This window comes from Anser cygnoides, chromosome 6 (assembly GCF_040182565.1).
Source record: "Anser cygnoides isolate HZ-2024a breed goose chromosome 6, Taihu_goose_T2T_genome, whole genome shotgun sequence".
Lineage (NCBI taxonomy): Eukaryota > Metazoa > Chordata > Aves > Anseriformes > Anatidae > Anser > Anser cygnoides.
Window position 1 is genome coordinate 35,025,845 of NC_089878.1, and position 14,843 is coordinate 35,040,687.

General features: G+C 40.0%; 1 protein-coding gene across 5 annotated transcripts in view; it reads right to left on the reverse strand.

Annotated features, from left to right (window-relative positions):
* The window catches only part of TMEM163 (transmembrane protein 163), a 99,686-nt gene that overhangs the window by 32,958 nt on the left and 51,885 nt on the right, over positions 1–14,843 (reverse strand). For all 5 annotated transcript variants that reach the window (XR_010832257.1, XR_010832256.1, XM_066999248.1 and 2 more), the window contains 2 exons: positions 7,712–7,755; positions 6,915–7,006 (listed from right to left, as the gene is read on the reverse strand). Coding sequence is in view for 3 of the 5 variants with exons in the window: in XM_066999248.1 (XP_066855349.1) it covers positions 6,915–7,006; positions 7,712–7,755 (136 nt within the window). In the remaining 2 variants the exon portion in view is untranslated. The remainder of the gene's footprint in view (positions 1–6,914; positions 7,007–7,711; positions 7,756–14,843) is intronic.

The following is a 14,843-nucleotide window of genomic DNA, read 5'->3' on the forward strand; positions in this document are numbered from 1 at the left end:
CAAAATTATTCACGGTTCTTTCAGATGTGGCTGATACTGTTGGGTCTGCATTGAGAGGATTATTTTCATTCAACACTACCTACACTGACAGCACTCGTTTAGCAGGGCTAGCCAGTACACTGGAGCCAATCTGCACATGACAATTTAAATAAAGTACAAATACTGAAAAAGTTCAGTTTTTTGTTTTGTTTACTTATTTTGTATCATGAGAGAACTTACCCTGTGACAATGCAGATCAGCATGTTCTCTTCTTGTGAATCAAAGGAAAAGAAAGAGGAGGCTGACCTCACCTGGCAGTGTGACTGTCGTTTCCTCCCATTACAGACAGTTTCTAACTCTCTTAAGCTTTGAGGGCAAAAGGAGGTTACATCATGATGCCCATACTGCATGCCCAAATGTAATACAGATATACTCGATACAACTTCATGCTCACCCCTGACATCCCCGGCTTCCAAAAATGAGATGCACCAGAAAGTAATGAGCAGGAGAAAAAGATGTCAAAGGAGAATCTGTATCCATAAGATACCCATGCCAACAAAAGGAACATTACAGCAAAGGACTCTTCCTCCAGGTATTTTCAGGGTGGATGTCTACTTACTAGACGGACATTTACAGATGATTTTATTATTGCTGTTTACTTAGCTCTAAATTCCAGAGAGAAGGTAACTAAGCAACTGTTAAGGGTTTCTGATCACTTGACTAGGCTTCTTCAAAGGTCACATGCCTAAGAAGATGTATGACTATTAAAAAAAAAAAAAGTACAAAGCTGTATCTTTCTCCTAGAAAAAAACATTCACTGGTCCCTGGCAGTATTTGAAGCACTTACAGTTTCTGCCCTGCCCCATCTGCCTGAAAAGGCTATTCATAATCAAGAACTGGAAGTAAGGCATGTTCTGTGAGAAGGTAACATACCTGGGAGGCTATAAAGAAACCAAGGAAAAGTATTAGTACCTTGTTGAGTTTGTACTCATGGGGTATTCTAAAAAGGCTTTTTATATCATTAATATGCTCCATAAAATGTTTTTAGATATCCTAATTCCCATGTCATAGTGTCACATAGCCCTAAATTTCACATCTACTGCATAAAGTCCTACGAAAGGGTCAGAACATCCTTCTTTCCCTCCTACCTTCCTCCTTCCTTCCTTCCTTTGTTCCTTCCTTTTCTTCCTTCCTTCCTTCCCTCCCTCCCTCCCTCTTTTCATTACATACCCATATGTGGTAGATAATCCAGGTGTACAGATATCCATACAGCATATTTCTAGAGAAGTTCTCTGACATACATGCCTGTGTATATATGTAGGATACACTGATTAGAAATAAGGTATACATCTTTACCAGCAAGCTTAATTAAACATAGGCGCTGGGTAGTGAAGGACAGATTTGAGAGTTTTTCTAATTGTTGCATCTAGCATGTTCATTATGAGTCAGGTTTCATATTTACTGCATCCCTGAGGAACAGTCAAATATCATGCTTAGAGATATTTTTGATTGAGTGTGTCAGACTATTCTTACCTTTATTACTGTAATAAGAAAATTAAATTGTATTATGGGCAAATAATTCCTAATGAACTCGTAGCGCTCTGTGTTGCCATGACATAACACTTGAGTGCACCTGTAGCTGCACTACTACAGGTAACTCCAACTAAGTTAGACGTTCTTGGATTTCTTACAGATGTGCTTCTCTGGATGTAAAAATAGATGAGAATAGATGAGAATCCCAGTTCATTCTCCCCATAATTTAAGAACCTATTAAGAATCAAATCCTCAGGGCAGGCATTTTTCACTTGGCCAATGAGTTCAGCAATCTGACAGTATCAAATCTGGCTGAAAAAGCTGAGATATAATGTACAGAGATGAAAGTTAAGTTACTGACACATGGCGAAGTTTTTAGACAATGCCTAATAGCAAGGCTGGAAAGACTGCAAGACCTTCCCAGTTCTTGATCCACTGTTTTTAAATCTTGTGTAAGGTGAGAAAAGATATGCAGAATAGGTACAGGAACGGAGATAATTTAAGCCACCTACTCTTCCACGTGTCATCTTAGCCACAAAGAACAAGCACTCCAGACTAATACGCTGCTCCATTGCAGACAGGAACGCCTATTTTCACCCGGCAAAAAGCTCTCTCAGCAGCAGGCAGAGGTGTGACAGATATCTGCAGCCTCGTCTGACACACAGCAGACTCCATCTAATTCCTGTTATTTTAATTCTACAGCCTATGTTTTGGATGACAGTTTCACCAATATCAGAATAAAAGACACATCTGCATTCATTATGTATCATGTCATGGCAACACGGAGCACTACGAGTTCATTAGGAATTGTTTGCCCATGATACGACTTAATTTTCTTACTACAGTAATAAAGGTAGGAATAGCTGGAGTCTGACATACACAATCAAAAAACTGTGAAAGAAATGTGAGCATTTTGCTCTTGGCTTTATCCAGCATGCTCATTAAAAGTAAGGTTTCTTATTTACTCTGGCACTGGGTTAAGAAAGATGTTGACAGACTGGTTCTTGGGAAACACAGAATTTAAGCTGGCACCATCAACAAAATAATATATAATAAACACCAGCTGCAACTGTCACAAATCACCATGTTAAATATGCTGCACAGTTAGTTTCCGCAATACCGAACACACAAGCTCAAAAAATAAAATAAAATAAAATAAAATAAAATAAAATAAAATAAAATAAAATAAATAAAATAAAATAAAATAAATAGCCCCCCCTCAAATTCCTAGGAGTGATGGACCCTAAGGACATAAGCAGATACTCAGCCCCTGCACTGCAGAGAAATGCAATTGTAGCTCTGTAATGTAGCAGGTTTGTTGCTTTATAACCTAAAAAGTAGCATTGCTACTTGACCCGAGTAGGCTGCCAACAGCATTAATTTAGGGAGAGCAAAGTCCTGTTTCCCTGAACAGACCGGAATCAAACAGGAGATGTTTCCTTTGTTCACAGTTTTGAGACTTTTCCAACTACCTACACATAAAAAGCTCCGTCTTTTACGGATTTTTCATGAGGCTGTGTGCCCAAAGTTTGTTATTCTGTTTTCTCAGTCTCCTTTTTTAGTGGTAGTTCTCACCGTCTCCTCCTCACCCCCAGTTCCATCACTCCAGCCCAATCCTTCATCCCTGAGTTTCCCCGATCAAAGCGCTGCCCTTTGGCTGTACAGCTAGTTACTATTTCAACCCCACATGAGACATTTCCCAGGTCCCTAATGACTCAGTCTTCTATTAAGAAATGGCATCTATTGCTATTTACTGAGTTTATATACATGAAAAACCACTGCTACCACATCAATTTCAATGAATTTCTCCCTTCAACAAAATTTAGGTTTGCTTCAGCAACCCAAGAAACGATTATGTTGCTAAAGATTAACTGGAGGGCAGAATATACAAGAGTATCTGTACACCGGTTATGGCCAGCAGGAAAGAGAACTGATTGCAAGGTTTTGCCCTCTTGTATTTGACTGCCAAAACAGAAAGATAGTGAGAAACTATCCCAAAAGTACCAGTCACAAGCATATCAAATGTCCACCCCACTCCTACACACACCTCTATTAATGAGCCAGCTAGACAGACTCAAGCAGCATCTCATGTGCCTTACAATCTTACAGGGGCTTATACCTGATCCTTGTGAATATTCACTCTATTTTCAAAGCCACTTGGTATATCTAAAAATAAAGCATAAAAATTTCATCATAATTAAAGCTAGAACTTGAACCTAACCAGACATATCTTTTCATGAAAAATTCTCCATCGATAAAATACTTGAAAAGCCTGCGAGCCTCAGCTCCTCAGGCCATCGATAGCAAGGAGTTTTCAAGCAGGGTGAATCCCAAAGGTGAGTTATAATATATTTTAGATTATTATAGTTGAACTACCAAGAGAATTAGCAAAGATGTACGTTGTATAACTTTGGTCATGTGTACACCAAGAAAGTTCTCCTCTTGCCCCAGAAAAGGAGAGGAATCAAATGAACTAGCAAAAATGAAACAAGTTAAACTCAGTGGGACAAATTTTTATGGTAGTTACAAAACTACAGCCCCCTGAAGTCAAATGGAAATGCATCAGTTCAACTTAACAGAACTTGGCACAGCAAGCGCTTTTCTACTGCTCCTTCCCGTACCAGCTCACAAAATGCTGCATCTCACTTCCATATGGCTACATCTTAGCAAGATTACGCAGTTCTTTTCTATCCTAGCGTTTTATTGTAAGTATTTAATTCATCATATATCATGAGTCAGGCTGTATTCCCCATATCTTTTTCTGGGGTTTCAATTTTCATTCTACATTTCTGCCCTCTCTCCACAAAGTCTAACAGTTAGGACTGGATCTAACTTTGCCCTTCCAGGAAAGGCTTCCCACTGATATCAGCAGGTTCCAGATCAATCTTTAGCTGTCAAGATTATAAAACAGGAAATTTTATACATTTGCAACATGTAATTTATTGGAAATTTCATTTGACTCCTGGTAAAGAACTTAAGAATATGGATTATTTTCAGGTACATTAGGATACACATAAATATAATATTTAAATGACTAAAAGACCTATAGATAAAAAACTAAACTGCACACACCGTGGCACACCTTTCTCTGTTAAACAGTAATAATGTGTTTACAGAAACGCTGAGTTTTGCACAGGCATGTAGCTTCTCCACCAAGGCAAAGCACGGCTAGGCACACAGAAACATGAATAGCGCACAGCATGACAGCAGCACCTGCAGGAATTACGACCAAACTGTCCAGGGGGCTGAAAGCAGGCTTTCCCACTGAGGAACTGGCACACAGAAACAAGGACTGTGAAAGAACAGGTGTAGTTATAGCACACGTGATACACAAATTATTTACAGGTTAAGAAAGCAGCCAGGAGGAGCCATGCAACATTTTCTCAGAGTAGAGGGAAAAAATAATTGCATGTGGGGTTTCAAGCAAGAGGCTGATTAAACAAAACAGGAAAATTGAAATGTGCTTCCCCTAAAAATCTGACCCAGTAGGAACTGCCTTAAGAGATGAGAGATCTCTTTTTTTGTCCATTCAATGCTGATTCTCTCGTCAAATCTAGAAACTGAGCAATAACCAGACTGCCTAACCAGTGATTAATATTCCCAGCATATGGTAATATTCTTTCACTCCGTACTGATCTCATCATGTAACCTTAGCTGTCTTCAACTAGAGGGCATGGCAAGTAATTCATTGACTTAATTTAGCTTTATGTAAAGCAGAGGGATTCTATGAAAGCAATTAAAAATGAGCATAAAAAGCAGGAAAATATGTTTGCCACTTTGCTTGTTCACTTTGCTGGCTTAGCCATAGGGATATGTTGATTCTTCTTTTGTATTGGGATTTATTTTCTCTATAAAATACTTTACAATGTTCACTTGAAAAAGCTCAGCAGAAGGAGATTTCAAAAATATGTTAATTAAATGTTGACAGGAATCTCTGTGGACGCCCACAAAAGCAAGATACTCAGGAAATGTCTGTTAAGATCTCCAAATTTGTGCAGGAAGACTAATTTTAATCACACATTTCTGGATTTATTTTTATGAATCAATGCCACATCAATCTTCTATGGCCTTTTATTCCAAACAGTTCTGTATGGAACCCTGCCAGAAAGGGATTCACAGCACTGGCAAGCTGTTGCATGAGCCTGGGTTAATGCATTTAAAAATACTGCTTACTGTTTTCTTAGTTTTTAGGAAAGGACTATGGAGACAAGTTATAGTCCTCTCTGTGTATATTTCCTTGATGCTACCAGTCATATAAAAGGCCAGTTTTATCAGGCATCACCTTTTGTGGAAGGGACTTCATTAGACGTGTTTCAGGACAAAAACTACCTTATCCCCCTACATCATCTAATTGCAGTGCTTTCCAGGAGATAGTTGAATTATCTTCAGACAAGCCAGATGGGGGACTGCTAGCAATGGCAGCACAGAACAGAAACAAGGTAGATAAATGCAATACAGTTTTTCATCTTGATGTACCATAAATATAGAGTAGGAGGCAAAAGTTGTCCTCATGCGCTAGCTGGAATAATTCTCCAGCCAGTCTCCATCTGATCTTCTCAGCTACCACACGTATTGCCAGCAGAAATGCTACACAATGAAATGATGCAGAATACAATCTCCATTGTGATCAATGCTGCACTGCAAACTAAAGAAGATTTTTTTCCCCACAGGATTCATATAACAATAATTAAATATTCCTCCTTTGCCAGCATACCCCTTTTTCCATAAAGAAGACATATAAGTATTGTTAAACTTTTAATTACTAAAACAGCAGTAGTTCAACAATAAAAAGGGAATTTGTGTGTGTATTTCCCTCTCTTTATACAGTAGCACAAATAAAGTCCGTCACCCTACTATCATATCACTAAAAGAGGCTCAATCTTATCAGATGTTAACCTCGACTTCTAATAATATCTCCAGCAGTTGAAGTAGTCTACATTCAAAGAGAAGGGGTTCAACATCAAAACGTGAATTCAAGTTTTGTTAAGAGAAGTACACATATAATACAAGCACCAGTTTTAAAGGGATATGATAAAAGCGGTAAGAATAATGGACAAAAATGCAAAATAAGAGATTTACATATCCATTACAGACTGCAAATACAGTTCGTCTGATACAGATGCTGCAAGGAAAAAAAAAAAACACACAGAAAACAACAACAAAAAAAACCAAAGCCCTAACGATTACTATATTGGCTGCAAAGAAAACCCCAGTCACAGGGAGGTCTGCCCAAGTACAGGCTGCATGTTTGGGTGCAAGCAGTAAATGGGCACAAGGAATTTCAGCACTTGCTGAAATGACAAAAAAAGTTTTGCCAAAGCTCTGGAATTTGTAACATCACAGCTTGACAGCAAAAGCTCTGCAGGCCTTTATCAAAGCCAAAAGTAATTAAGTGTACTTACATGTACTCCCTGTGTGCAGAATGTACAGCAGCTGCGTTGCTGTAACGCCACAAAACTATCGCTGATGACAAAACATCCAGGGTAGCATCAAACTGAAAGAGATACAGAGTCAATTGGTTTGTGGGCCGTTAATACGCCCTGTACTAGGAGTAATGCATTCACCATCCTGCTGCACAGGCACAAACCAGCTTCAAATAAATCATTTTAATGAAAGTAGGATTTACATTCATTAAATTGATCTTCACATTTTTGCCGTGTGTTATTGCACAATGATACACTTCAGAGCTCATTAAGTCATCAAGGGATTAAGAACATTTATTTGTAATCCATCACCTGTGGAGGAGTTCAAAAAAACTGCCACTGTGGCACCACAAGAGTTAAATTATTAATATATTCATATGCAAGGACTCTAAAAGTGATTGAAATTGCCTGACAAACATTGCTTTTCCCTGGAAATTCACTAATTTTCTTCAGTAAAAGGTTTGGTTTCAAAGCAAGGAAATGTTAACTTTTTTTTCAAAATCCCATTTTATCAAGATTTCATATTATTCTATACCATCAGCAAGACAGAGAACGTTTCTATTTCCAGCAAATGAAGACATGATTTTAGGTAACACATAAAAATTGCAAAAAAACATGCTTGCCCCACCAGAAGAACTTTCATTTCCAAGTCAAACTTTCTACAGTGTTCATCTAACCTTCAAATTTAAAGGCTAAAATGTTTGAAATCAGGCATTTCATGTTCAGAAAGATGAAAAAAAAAAGTTAGAGAATATTTAAGTTGTATCTCTACTTACAGCAAATCCAAATGATGATGCACTGTATCTCATCACGGAGACAGCTAAAGAAAAGAAAACATTATTTAGAATCAATTAATTTTTTTATCCTTTCTTTTTATCTCAGCTGGAAGCTACAAAATTAGTTTCAACACATGGGCTTAGTTTCACCCAGCTGCCACTAGAATGACCTGACCCAAACTGACAGAAGGTCTACAAGGAAGACCTAGCACCCCAGGACATGGTTAGGTCACGCAAGAGATGCTTTTCTTTCTTCCAAAACAGTCATGGGACAGAGTTTACCACAGCATTCAGAAGCTGTGTTTATGAAGTATGCTGCCTTTTGGATGAGGTTTTGGGTAAAAATATGTTGAAACCACCATTTGAAACTCTCAGAAACTTCACATCTCAGAGTGATTTTTGCTCCACCAGGGCACAGAAGTCCACCTCTTTGACAATGAACTCGCTGCCAGAAAATTATGGAGGTCCATCCAGGCACCTTGACTGCCATCTTTTTGCCAAAACCTTTTTCAGTAATGGCAAACTAGAGTTCTGTGGCACTTATTGGATAATCAGTGATTAAAATCTTGGAATAAATATCCCTTTTCTTATTCATCTAAGATGTAGCTCTGGCTACCAGCATGCCAGATACCACAAATATTTGGACTTTCTCCTTACAGCTGACCAAAACACAAAGAAAAGTCATCAAGTTCCTTCCCAGATATGTTTTTTTTATTATTATTATTCTCAAAGTTGAGGCATATTCAAGCAGTAAGTACGGATTTACAGCTCCCTCTCATTACTAAATCATGGTTTCCCACACTTCAGCTCGTAGGTGCAAAAAGAAGCTGTACTCCTTGGTTAGATTCACCAGGCAAGAGCTCCACTTGACAAGCTGACACCAGCTTGCCGTGTTCCAGCTGCAAAATTGAACACTTCACTGCATAAAAATATGTTTCCTATCAGATTCCCAATGCACACCTCCTTAGAGTCGTACAGTTCCCAGAACTGCATAGGCTGCACCAACAACAATATGGGCGTTCACAGGCACACACGTGCCTCCCCTGCACCAGTGGTTATTGTTTTCTTGTGATGCCATTCAAAGCCACTTTCTTCCTACTGTATCTCTAGACTGCCTCTAAAGTGGAATTCTCTCCCCAGTTTTGACTAATTTTCCAGCTTTTTTTCCCCTACCCTAATCCAGATTTAAAACATTAACTCTGTGCTTCCCTTAAAAATGAGTACTAAAATGAGTTTATATGGGAGTTACATCTTAAGAATGCTTTAGGAGACATATTTAGTGTCTTTAAAGCATAACTTTATTTTTATGTATTCTACCACAGTGCATATCCACAGCACTAACGCACAATCTGCTTGGCCTGAGCTATCTGAAACAGGAACTAAAACCAAGAATTAATCATTGGTTAATCATTGGACCAACAGTGTCACAAGTCTGCTCAAACCTTCTTGCTAGCCAGTGAATAAGATCAGCAGAAAAGACTTTCCAAAGACTGTTATCCTTGGATATCCTTTCAGTACTAACTTCTGGTGGTAAAAGGCCATAATAAAAGTAGGAATGACCATTTAAGCAAGGGGAAGATGTATTTTTGTATTATTTAATTACATACTGCTTTTAACAACCCATTTGTCATTCATTCCATGTCAAATAACAATGTTAAAGTACTTTCAACACTGATTTAAGCACATTAATCCTTCCAGCTGACAAGTACAGTAATAAAGTTCACCAGTAAATCACTCCAGCTTACACGGGATTTCTGGCCATGAGTCTAGGCTCTATGGCAAAGAAATCAACTGCAGTAGTTGCATACAGGGCATCGACTACTGGATGTGGCCAGACTGACCACCTCCCACAAAGACAACCACCAGCTCCCATCCTATGCCCTGAAGAAAGGACTTTTGGGGAAGTTCTTATTACCATCCGAGCACTTGAGACCCCGGGGTGAAGGTCTGAGGACCACCAGTGGTCCTCATGCCCGCAGCATCACCACCGTGCACAGCATCACAGGATCACGAGGCGAGGGTTTCGCCCCCTTTCTCCTTGATATACATTCTCAGTTATTCTCAGATGACTCTCTGATATTAAAACAAAACAAACAGACTCCTAATCTCCTTGAATCAGGATGATGGTAGGAAACAAGCAATGAGGAAAGAGCAGAGCGGGTAGCTTAAAAATCCTTTGGAGTCACTGTATGCGTTTAGCAGCTACGGCGACATGACTGAGGGAGCCAGCTTTTAGCTGTTCAATTGGCTGAATTGGGCAGCATTTTATTACCTCGAAAACAAAGGAGATAATCCTAATGCATTTCCCTGACATTTGTAAACAGAACTTGCAAGCAGACAGAACCTAAAAATAGAGGCAGCACAGTGAGCCACAAATCTACCACTGTCTCCACCTGTACAGTGACATCAATCTGTGAAGTCTGCCAAGATCAGATTTTACAACAGCTCCTTCACCCCCTCCAAAGTAATTCCAAATAAAGAAAAATACCCCCTTTTCCCACAAATTCTGCCCTCAGAAAAAATATTTTTCCCCATTCCTGTTCCCATGTGCCTCAGAAAAACCTAGGGGCTAGGCCCCTAACAAAACCACGCCAATTTAACTCTTCAGCCGCCCAGTCTCCTGCCAGCCTTCGCCAGCTCTAACCCATCTAAAATGTGTCCCTGGAGAACCCAGACCCGCAGGTACCTGGGACTGGGGAGAGCACTGGCACCTTTCTGCACAACCAGATGAGGCGAGAAATAGGACAGAGAATTAACTCTGCCTCCTGTTCTCCCAGCCAGAAATAGCTGGGTCTGGGTTATCAGAACGATGGTACATAAAAGTGCCTCCTCCATCCGTCCCAAAATCTCCTATTACCTATTTAGAGAGGGGAAAGTGTTTTTAGGAAGCTTCTTGATGGGACAATCCATCTAGCGTGTTCAATTTAAAGGTAGCCTTTTAAAAGGCACACCTGAGTGTCGGCATATAAATGATCGGGCTTCAATGCACACGACCTGCACTTGGCAGATATCAGGCAGGCAATTTAAGCATCACTCGAAGTGTTGGGTTTATTTCTGTGTGTATTACCATGCACATCTTGCAGGTTGCGCAGAGTCACGAGCAAGAGGGCTGGGAGCTGCACTGAATCCCAAGCGAAACTGAAGTGCTGTGTTTTCATCTCCCGGTGTTGGCACAACATCAAAAACTAGTATTACAATAAATATTTCAAAGTAAATCCAAGCACAGAAAACCAAAGGAGAAATACTTTTTGAAAAATCCACGAAAAGTCCCTCACAACAACCAAACACAAAGAACAGACACGGCTCGAATACCACAAGTACTTGTACTGAACCCTACTAATTGCACACCAGGGCCAGCAGGTACACATGCCTTTCCCCAGGTACCAGTTTTTCCCCACACAGAAATTTTAGGAGAGCAAAATTTACAGATGTTTATGCACATGCCTGCAGTATCTGCAATAAGCGGGGTAGCTACAAATAGCTGCTAAACACCCGGTATCTCGGAGCTGACTCTGCCAGACATCGAATCTGCGTGGGCAGATCCAGTGCTGTCCATCACCATCATGTTCCTACACCCGTGTTTCTGTCTGAAAGTTAAAAAGACAAAACTATACCAACCCTATCTGTACAAAATGTGAAGATTTTGCCAGTTTTATAATGATATCCCCATGGTAAAGACCCTTAATCCTGGTTAATACCATTGTACCAGTATGGTTTCAAGTGAAAGCATAACTTTGACCTTGAGCCCAAGAGAGTTACGATATTAAACCTGGCCCTTGATCTCAGTCGAGTTATGACAGATTTGTAGGAGTGCTGATTTTTCCGCCTGTCTGGAAGTCTCTGTGCAGAACGACATGCAGAAGGGCATTCGGAGACTTCTGTCCCGGGGGAAGAAGCTGCGGGATGGGCAGTGCGATTTGGGGACCTTCCCTCAGCTCTGCCACTGGCCGCAGTACAGCTGTAAAGGCCAGGAAACCACTCTCCTCTAAGTTGTTCTCTTCCAGTTTCTGAATTTGTTTTCTGCACACATCCTACACACTTCAGAGGACCACTGCATCATCCAGCCTATTTCTACTGCTCCTTGGACTGCAGGCAGAGCTGGACCTTAATGTGCACTAAAGCAGTAAAGCTAAGGAACCTAGGATTTACAGCTCCTTCCCTTCAAAAAGAAAGGTGCAATCCCACCAAAAGTATTAATTTGCTTTACCTTTTGCTTTGTTTTTTTTTTAAAGGATTGAGGTCCTTGATGTAAATGAGTGACTCTATTTGATGTTACTTTTCTTTACTGCTTCCATAGCAAAACAAACAGAAAAGCTCAAGGTATCCTAAACATCTTTGCAGATTCAGCCTGGTGACAAATGCTGCCATTGGCAGTGGTAACATTTTCCAGGAATATCTTTCATTCCTTGCCTTGTTCTCAGCTAACACTTTTTTGTTTCACTCCTTTGCAATAGTCGAACCTTTAACAGCTACAAATTTCCATAACTTTATTTCCTTCATTGAACTACAACAGTGTGTATCAGGAGAAGATTTGTTGGAGTTTAATCCAAACAATCCTTTTCAATTTGCTGATATTGTAACAAAAAATACTAATTATTATCACCTCTGACTCCAGGATTTTTTTTAACTGAAATCACGCATTTTTCAATGTCTCAATGTCATAATTGTAAAAAAAATATTTTTTTTTTCATGGTTCTTGAAAATAACTAAAGACCAGTTCTCCCTTAATTCCCTTTATGTGTTTTCTGATGATATTTTTCTTGTCGCTGCATCACTGCCTTATGGCAAAGGACCAGAGGAGGTCCATTTCAGGGGCTACATATTCACAGGACTGGGTTTCAAGCAGGCAGCATGGATGCCGTTTTCCCAAAGGGACTAATGAGTAGTCACTCATTATACTCATCTTTACTACCAAAAGAGCATCCCTGCCTCCACTGGCAGGTCCCACCAATGAGCAGAACAGCCCTGGCAGCTGAGCAGGACTGAACTATGCTCTCTGGTTGTTAGATCTTGAATTATGAAATATTCCTGCTGGAAAAACCAAGCTATTACTTTCAGAAGATGAAAAAAAAATATCCATGTGGAGAAAACAATGAATAATTTTCTCTGCAATACACAGTGAACAGCCCCCAAGAGCATACCAGTAGTGTAAAAAAACAAGCAAACGTAGACTAATAAAGAGACACAGACCAAGGATAAATCAGTTCCTGATTTCAGAAAAAAATAATGTCTCTTTTAACAGCTGCTGAAATAACTTCCATAAACAACGAGCCTTCACTGACGCACTTTGGTAGATGTAACGCTAAGAAATGGTAAATCAAATACACCAGAGCAGCCAGTGGTGCACGACACACTTTCCAGCACAGCTAGGCTAAAAACTATTCATTCAGGGAAAGCTTTTAGAAAAAAATAAACAAAAGAACAACAGAAATCAGGCAACTCCAGTAAGGCAGAGTTACCAACAATTTCCAGGGATGCTCCAAAGCCCGTGCAGTGGCAATCATGCAGCACATCCAAGCCCTGCGCAGAGCAGGGAGGAAGCAGGAGCCCTCCTGTCCAGCATCCCACTGCTTCACACGCTCCCATGCTTCCTTTGTCATATGCCAACCTTCTGTTTTCAAACTGGATGACCTCAAAAATAAACAAATAAATAAATAAAAGCATGCAAAAAAATAAATCGGCAGACAGAGAGAGAAGAAAGCACTATTTTGGTTTAGTTTTGGCTTTGCAGGGGGCAGGAACAAGAAGAGGGTCCATATGTTAATACTCCAGTTTTCTCAGGTTGAGCTTTATTGGGATGTTAAATGCATACATTTGCATTTAACTATAGGAATATTAACACTTGGAGGCATGTAAGAGATGCTACTTTTCCTTCCACGCACACGGTGCTAACTCTATGCTACTGAACATACAGGTGTATAGGCTGCTGTATTTCAAACGGGGTCACTTGAATCACCCAAAATAACTCCGTGCGGTGACATTAAAGCACATTGTCTTTTAATGACACCATGTATTATTGAAGCCCCAGTGCCAAAGACAACAACTGAAGAAGTCCGTGATGTTGCATATGCCCCAGCTTCACATTTACTAGGGCAGCTTCTGCAGTTTATACACACAACCCACAGGCTTTGACTTTTGGAGTCTGATGTTAGCTTCCAAACCCAAAGGAAGCAGTTTGGCCCTGTTCACAGACAAGGAATGGGTTGTGCTTTTGCTAAAAACCCCACAAATGACCAGAAATGTTGAGCAATGCTAGACATACTCAACAGCCCTTTCTAAAGCCCTGGGGCCAAGATGTGTAACTCTCTGTATCCAAATGAAGGTTATTCCACATTTAATGACCTAGGAGACTCTACAGAGGTAAAATTTATTCCATCTTGTTGTGTTTTACTGACCGGAGGTAAAGCTAGCAGAGAAGTGTTCAGATCCTCCGCAGCATAAGAAGTTTATTCTCAGGAGCTTGGCCAGTTGCTTTGAGCAGATTTTACCTAAGTTAACAGAATAAGCCAGAAAACCATGGTGAAGGTTTGGAAATGTTTATCTGACTTAACTGGGTTTCTGGAAGCTTCACAGAGATCCACTGAACTCGTATTTTATACCTGTACCCCCAAAACCCTGGACACAGGCTGAACGTCTTTTACCAGTCCCTGAAGATCCGTCAGCCCCAGGCAGAGCCATCCAGCCTTTAGCTTATGGGAGCGCCCAGCCTGGATGCTGCTGGCAGGGCTTTGAATTGTTAATAAAAGAGCTGAAATATTGCCATCTTTCTCATGGTCTGCTAAGTTCATGTCCTGGGGTCACACTAGAAAGACTGAGAGACCCTCTCAAAAGCATATATAAAGAACAATAGCATACACGAGCTACAGCTCGGATGGGTAGGATTTAGATGCTACACATTTGCTACACATAAAATGCCTGAATTTAAATTATATTTAAATTAAATTTAAATTCAGGCTAGCTCTACAGCCCAACCAACAATAAATGTCTCTATATAAAAAAATGAGACTGTTTATTAGCTTTTATTTAGAACATAAGCACATTAAAAAGAACATAACCACTGCAAACTGCATCCCCCCCACCCAGGACAAGGTTACTGGGCTCCACTACTGCAAGGAAGCCTAGAGGTTTAAAT